The sequence below is a fragment of the Phoenix dactylifera genome, unplaced genomic scaffold (assembly GCF_009389715.1).
Source record: "Phoenix dactylifera cultivar Barhee BC4 unplaced genomic scaffold, palm_55x_up_171113_PBpolish2nd_filt_p 000598F, whole genome shotgun sequence".
Classification (NCBI taxonomy): domain Eukaryota; kingdom Viridiplantae; phylum Streptophyta; class Magnoliopsida; order Arecales; family Arecaceae; genus Phoenix; species Phoenix dactylifera.
In genome coordinates this window covers 218,602-226,803 of record NW_024067995.1, presented here as the reverse complement: position 1 = coordinate 226,803, position 8,202 = coordinate 218,602, and the positions used below count along the sequence as shown (strand labels likewise).

At 40.0% G+C, this 8,202-nt stretch overlaps 1 protein-coding gene across 1 annotated transcript; it reads left to right on the top strand.

Moving 5' to 3' along the window:
* Positions 1 to 5,108: 5,108 nt before the first annotated feature.
* Positions 5,109 to 5,577, top strand: LOC120106657 (copper transporter 6-like). Its single transcript, XM_039119680.1, has one exon. It carries the CDS (start codon positions 5,116 to 5,118, stop codon positions 5,560 to 5,562), a length of 447 nt encoding a protein of 148 aa, XP_038975608.1. The 5' UTR covers positions 5,109 to 5,115; the 3' UTR covers positions 5,563 to 5,577.
* The last annotated feature ends 2,625 nt before the right edge of the window (positions 5,578 to 8,202 follow it).

The following is an 8,202-nucleotide window of genomic DNA, read 5'->3' as shown; positions in this document are numbered from 1 at the left end:
AATGAGGACCGCCAGTCATGGGCTGGAGTGTGACACTCTTATGGTTGCCGTTCACGAGCTAAAAAATGATAGCCATCCATAGGTTGAAGTATGGCATGAGTGATGTGACAACTTGCTTCTTGTGAGCTGGAGCATGGGCGTGGTTAAGTCTAATGTGAAAATATAATATTAAGATAATAATAATAGAATAATGAGATGGAGAAGAAGGGGGCATCTGGACTGGTCTCGATGAGGATTTTTGGTCACGAGCTAGAGCATGGCACTTTGATTACAATTGCCGATCATGGGCAGAAATATGACACTTTTGTTACCAAACACAGATTCAAGTGTGGCATGAGTAATATGAGATTTTGCCTGCCGTGGCCGTGACCAGTCTAGATGCCAAAAATAAGATGTCCAAATCTGACTTGCATAAATCAGATAATAATAAATAATCCATTGATATTACTGTTGGATGGAACTGCTAATTTGGTAATACTTGTGATTTGTATAAAAATTAAATAAATGTTACTTTAGTTATATGATTTATGAAATAGAATCATTACACTGATCTCATGTGGTATGCATGTGGTAGTAATATTTGATTTATATGTGAATATTATCCGAACCTGGTAAATACACAGTATGCTATCAAATATCATTATATAAATTCTATAATAGCTATAATTTGATGCTATCTTGGCAATTATATATCTGCTAAATAAAAAACTTGTTATCTTATTTTTTGCTTTTGTGTGTGTACATGTAGGATTCTTGAGCTGTTAGCTTATATTATTTTTCTATCTCTTTTTCAGAGTTGCATGATGCTTGAACTCATGGGTTGTTTGGTATTTTGGAGTGAGATTATCAATTAGATTTTGTATTTGATACTGGAAGTATCAGAACCTTGTATTTTGGACAGATTTGATTCTTAGTAATTTTTAACTATATTTTGTTTACCTTAATCTCTTATACATCTCTTGTTACAAATTTTATGATTCAGACTATCAGATCCTGCGTATTTTGTAGGGTTATGCCCTATGGGCATGCGGCATGTCACATGTCAGGCATGAATGGTGGGCTGGGGTGTGACAGAAATCGGTAACAGAGCATTGGTTTTAGATATCTAGGATTTAAATTAGGTACTTGTGAGTGGAATAGAATATAATGTATATATGTCCGGACATCTTAGACTTTCCATTTCTGGGAAGTCTGGAATTTTCTTATATCAAAAATTGCTTAGTTTAAGCATGACTTCTTTATGAGCTTCCTATCATACCACTCTGACTTATCAAGATCTATTGGGAATTTGGGATTTATTATCTTGATTTAGAAGTACAAATGATCCTGTGTAAATCATTACCTTATTCTTATGATTCTATTGTAAGTGTATGCATGATTTTAGGGTTAATTCACCTCATCTTGAGCTTCATTTGAATTCAGTTCTTAACGGAAATTAGCAAAATGGTATAGTTCTGATTCCTTCTACTACCATAATCTTAAAGTCTAACAAATGGAAGTTTGGGGCAAGGGAGAGCTGCTACTTGATTCATACATGTATATTGATTATGATTCCATGACTATCCCATCTAGACTAAGTGTATTTTAAATTTTAAGGTTTTTAGGGATGAGTATGGGTAGAAGAACATCTAGCAGGCGCATAGATTAGATAAGCCCTAATTGCAATCATGTATTTCCCGCCTTTTTTGGCAGCTTGGATTGGTTGTGACTGAGAATGTTGTTTGTAGGGCAAAATGTTCCAAGATATTAGCCGGCCGTGTCCTAGAAGGCCGACATGACTTGATGACTCCACTGCTTGGGGGAGCTCATAGACCAGCAAATATGTGCCTCATCATCACTAGATGGTAATACTAACCAGCTAAGAATCAGCAATAGCCCCTTTCCTGGTGGTACTCAAAAAGATAAGCACAAAGGGTTTGACATCAATCTCGGAGAGCAAGTTTGCCCTTCTCAATTAATGCAGACCCTCATTAGAGCAATTCAGAAATAAGTGGCTGCTAGGGCAGATACCATGAGGTTGATGTAGTTGCAGTATCAATTGCTACAGCAGTAGTTATTGCTCCAGCAGCAGTTACAGTAGGTAATCACCTTCAAACTATCCACATACAGGGAGGTGGATAATAAGGCCCTATTGGGGCATTTGGTATGGGGTGATCATCCCAGAATCAAAGATGATGTGGGTAGAGGTGATGAGATCACCGCATTTGGTTGCACCACGGTGATCCTACGTAGCGGTGATCCTAAACCTCCACTTCTCAAATCATTGCCCAACTCAGTGATGGGAATACCCGTCCTTGAGATCAGAAATCTAAGAATATTACCCCAAGGCAGTGATCCTGGATTGAAAATTAAAGACAAAAATACCCCTCAATTTAGCAGAAAAATTGATATATCAATATACCATCAATATATTATGTCAATATTATATATATAATATTATATTGATATTATATATATATTATATTAATGATATATATTATATTATAATATATTACTAATCATATTATTGTCCTATTATTATTGAAAGATAATTTTAAGTTATAGTAGAAATATATATTATATTTTATATTTATATAATGAAAATATTTAATATATTACTCCTATTTACCTTATTTTCCTCATCAAAATAATTATTAGTATTAAAAAATCTATTATAAGTATAAATAAAAATATTAATTCTATAATGAAAAATAACATATTTTTATAAGATTAATAATTTATAGGAGTCATAAATATATTTTTATAGAATATATTAATAGTTAATATATTGATAAATATATTAATATTTTATTATAATATATTTTATATGATTAATAAATATATGATAAGGGATACTAAAAGTAGAATATGTGACAAAATTATGGAGCTATTATAGAAATTAGCATAATGACTTACATTTTTTTTTCATGAGAATTTAAAACACATAAAAAAATCCATCTAAGATATATCAAGAATATTTATGGTATTATGTGGTCGGTGATCTTGGATCTCCATACCATATCAAATAAGTTACTCATGGATACCCAGAGATTTTTAATTACTGGATCATGGCCTACTAAACACATTGATCTTAGATCATTGGGGATCAAATCATCCCAGTATTCGGATCACCAGGGATCTTAGACCACCGTGGTGATTCTGTTGGGGTTACCAAACGCCCCCATTAGTTGGTATCAGAAATGAAGGACTTTTAGTGTGATCTTAGGGGTGGATTGTTTGGCAGCATATATATCATAGTGTGTAGTTTTGAAAAAAGATGAAATTCTAGATTACTAGACATTTCAGATTTTAGAAGTCATGTTGAGGGCCTATCTTTAGATTGAGGTGATGCAAGGGGTAGTCACTTGCCTCTAATGTAGTTTTGCATAAATCAATTGCTACCAAGATAGCATTTAGAAAGCTCCTTTCAGTTTGGTTTCGATTTAAGAAGGTCTTGAAGCCAACAAATTGGTTTGGTTTTGGTTTGAGATTTCAGAAAACCGATTCAAACCAATCCTATCTGACCCAACCCAGCCCATGTGTGTATATATATATATATTCAAACCAACCCAACCCAACCCAAACTGACCCAACCCGTATGTGTCTATATATATAAATTTTATTTTTTTAATTTTTTATTATATATATAATTAAATTTTTATGTTTAGACTTAGCCCAGGTTATTTAGTCCAGTCTACTAAAATCAACCCTATATAAAATATTTGTTTTTATGCTTAGACTTAGCGCAACCCAATGAATATCAACCCAATAAATCAAACCAAATCGATCAAATTACTCAGATCAGTTTCAAGTGGTTTTCATATATGGTTTGTTTGGTTTTAGTTTCGGTTTCAGAAAATCGGTTTAAATCGGTTCAATTTTGGGTTTAGCTCCAAACCAACTTGATTCAACCCGTTCACACCCCTACATTGTAGGGTGGAATGTATAGATCCACCATCTTTGGGATGATATTGGTGGAAGGTAACTATTGGGCCTTGAAAAGGTTATGCTAATAAGAGAGTGGCAACTGACAATTCAAAACAGGCAAAAAAGTTATGCAGAAAGTAGAAGAAGGGAGCTGGACAAGTAGGGGATCATGTTTTCTATGGGTCTCTCCAACCAAGAGTATGATGAGGATTAGCATTCGTAGCAAGCTTAGTTTTAGATAGGTAGTTCCCTTGAGATTTTTGGCAGAGTAGGAAAAGTTGTAAATCATTTGGTACTACCACCTGCCCTCTTTAGTGTACATAATGTATTCCACATATTGATACTAAGAAAGTATGTATTAATTGGATCCCAACCATGTAGTGGCGTTTGAGCCAATACAGCTTCATAGAGAATCTAAAACTATGAAGACTAACCCATTCAAAATTTTGGATAGAAAAGTGCAAGTCTTAAGATGCTACACCATCTCCTATGCCAAGGTCCAATGTAACAATAATCTTGAAAGGGGAGGGACTACTTGGGACCTCGATGATGTGATGAGGGTCAAATACTTTCTACTCTTTTAAGGCTTAGGTATGTAAATTTTGAGGATAAAATTCTTTCAAGGAGAGGGGAGAATGTGAGGATGACCTAGTTTGCTAGTAGAGGAGACCTAGGGTAGTCTTCTCCATGGTGTGAACAGGGTGCTTGCCTCAGGTGTAAATGGATCAGGAGGGGAGGGAGTTGCCACATTGCAGTTGAGCAGGGGTTTGCCAGCTTCCCCCTATAGCTATAGCTCCTCAAGATATGCTGAGGATCCATTGCTCAGCACGAATGTGACCAAAGGAAGGGTAAGGCCATTGCCTCCCCTCGATTTATTCTCCTCCTCCCTCCCTTGTTCGGACCACCAAAAAGTTAAGACTTGTCACTACAAAAGAAGGAAGAACTCCCGACGCTTTTTTTTGTCTCTACCGACGCTTATAAGCGTCGGCGAATTCCCAGCCCACGCTTCGCAAAGCGTGGGTCAAACGTCGGGCAGGTGGGCGTGGGTCCGGTTTTTGCCGACGCTTTCTCTTAGCGTCGGCAAAAACAGGACTTTTCCGACGCTAATGAAAGCGTCGGGAAAATACTCAACGCCGACGCTTATAAGCGTCGGCGTTAGCAACCTGTTTTTTTTAAAAAAAATTAAAACAGAAAGAGGGGAACCAGGCCATGGCCGCCATGGACGACGGCGAAACCCTTCCTCGTATAGCCCTGGCAAAATCTTCCGCCATGGACGACGGCATGGGCGACATGGGACATCATGGTATGGCGCCCATGGGCGATATGGGACAAGGCATGGGCGACATGGGACACGGGATGGACGACATGCACATGACTTTCTCCTGGGGCAAGAACGCCCAGATCCTCTTCTCCGGTTGGCCGGGCGATAGGGGCGGCATATACGCCCTTGCGCTCATCGTCGTCTTCGTTCTCGCAGTCCTCCTCGAGTGGTTCAACTACAGCCGGGTGATCAGCCCTCGATGGAGCCGTGTGGTGGCTGGGCTGGTTCAGACGGCGATCCGGAGGAGCCCTCGAGTGCCCCTGCTTCGAAGCCCAGGCGGCGGCGGATTAAAAGAAATTAGGGGAGAACGGGTGGGGTCTCCGGTGTGGGATTAAAAGAAGAACGGCGGATGGTGGGGTGGGCGGATGGAGCGGCAGAAAAAGGAGGGATCGGGGGAGCGGCTGGGTGAAGAAGGAGGGACCTCCGACGACGTTTTAAAGCGCCGTCGTCTCTAAGATCGGGGGAGCGGCTGGGTGAAGGAGGGATCGGGGGTGTTGGGCCCCTTTTGGCCTCCGACGACGCTTTAAAGCGTCGTCGTATCTTTTGGCCTGCGACGACGCTTTAAAGCGTCGTCGTCTCTAAATTTCACCCGACGCTAAAACAAAGCGTCGTCGAGTTTCGACCCCGCTCGGTTTTCGCCGACGCTTTTTGATAGCGTCGGCGGGGAAGAGTCGGCAAAACCATAATTTTTTGTAGTGTGTCCATCTCATTGTCATGACCCTCGCCTCCCATCACCACCTTCCCCTTGTCGTCATTCCTCTGTCACAATTGAAGCCTGCATCCGGTTGCCACATCACCAAAGGTCAAAACCACCACATCCCATCCCCTGTTCTGCCCTAGCACCACCCTTTCCCTTGTGCTGCCTCGGCCGCTTGTTGGTGAGCTTAACCACCCCACCCCCTCATCTCCATCTCTCTCTCTCTCTCTCTCTGGGTCAATCCCTACAGGGCTCATTGCATCATCCGATAGTTGTCTAAGTTGATTCCCCCCTTCCCTCCTCTATATCCCTCTATCGACCTGCAGAGCGAGCGACTGGAACACCGCCCTCCACCACACTTCAGGAGCACACCACCTTACTAGCGGAGGCCGAACTGCCATCACCCTTCTCCTCCTCACTCTCTCTCTCTCTCTCTTCCTCTTCCTACTCCCCTCTCTCTTTTCTCTCTTCTCTCTCCCTCTCTCTCCTACATGTGGTCGGTGGCTGTGACACAGGCAGCGGCCAAGAGGCTGGCCACCTACCTCTTCCTCTCCCTCCCTCCCACACACACTCTTTCTCTACCTTAGTGGATGGGCACAAGGCCTTGTTTCTTACCTGCTTCTCGCTCTCTCTACCTCTCTCTACCTCCCTCTCATTCTCTCCTCTCTATCTCTCTCTACCTCCCTCTCATTCTCTCCTCTCTATCTCTCTCTACCTCTCTCATTCTCTCTCTAGATCCTCTCTTTTTCTTTCTCCGTACCTCTCCATACCTCACTCTCATTCTCTTTGGACCTTTCTCTATAGACCTCTCTCTCTTTAACCCTAAATTGGGTCGCTCCCCGATTTGTTAAATAAGGTAAAATTTAGTGCTTAATTTGTTTAATTTATTTCTTGAGAAGGGTTTATGGTCAAAAGGCTGGATTTTTAGAGATTAGAAAAATTAACAACTAATTGAATGGATTAGTAAAAAGGGTCGATTTTAGAATTTATTTTGGGCATTAATTTTGGCTTAACTGGGTGCATTGGGTGTGCCTATGGACTAAGCTTAGCACATCGACTAATTGCACTACTGATCGAGATAAGAGTCCTGGTACACAATCGCTTGCTTGATTTTGGATATTTTATATACTAATTAGAACGATATATTTTACCTCCACATGATCATGAATAAATCGTTGATACAGAAATTATAACTAAAATGGGGTGGAGGTGTTGGACATGCCGCGATGAGGGTTGTTTATCACGAGCTTGAGCGTGACACTCTTATGGTTGCCAATCATGAGCCGAAATGTGACAGTTAGTCATAGGCTGAAGTAAGGCATGAGTGATATGAGGACTCACTTGCCATGAGGTGGAATGTGGATGTGGTTAAGTTCCATGCCAAAATATAATATTAAGATAATTATGATATAATAATGAGATGGTGAAAAGGGGAGCATCTGGACTCGCTGCGATTAATGCTGCCGGTCACAAACCGGAGCGTGGCACTTTGGTTGCCAACCATAGGCTGAAGTGTGGCATGAGTGATATAACGTTTTGCCGGTCAGAGCTGAATATAGTCATGGCTTGCCTAAATTTCAGAAATAAGATGTCGGATCCAACTTGTGCAAATCAAATAATGCTAAATTATCTATTTGAGATTACTTTTGGATGGAATGTTACTTTGGTTATATGATTTGTGAAATAGAACTGTAATACCAATCTCATGTGATATGAACATGGCAGTGTTATTTAATTTATATGTGAATATGTTCTAGACCTTGTAAATATGCATTATATTGTCAAATTGTTGGCATATGAAATCTGTAATAGCTTTACTTTGTTATTATTTTGGCATTTATATATCCGCTAAATAATATGCCAACATACTGAGCTATGGGTTTCACTTTCCACATGTGTGGGTAGGTATGGGTTTCATACTGAGCTATTAGTTCAAATTATTTTTCTATCTCTCTTTCTCACTCACAGGATGCTTAGCTTTGTGGGTTGATCTGGGATTGTGCAGAGAGATTATCAGTTAGATTTTGTATGAGATACAAGAAGTGTCAAAACCTTGTATTTTGGATAGCTTTAACTCTTAGTAACTTATATCTAAATTTTATTTATCTAAATCTTTATCTCCTATTTCAAATATTGTGGCTCAGATTATCAGGCCTTGCATATTTTTTAGCATTATGCCCTAAAGGATGTGCCATCGTGTTATGTGTCAGGCCTAAATGGCGGTTTGCGGTGGGACATGTAGTGTGCTCATGGTGTGAAGAATAGGGCACTAGGACGG

What these genes read in the sequence shown, in the direction of transcription:
- LOC120106657 (XM_039119680.1), top strand. Translation starts at nt 5,116, where the DNA reads ATGGCCGCCATGGACGACGGCGAAACCCTTCCTCGTATAGCCCTGGCA.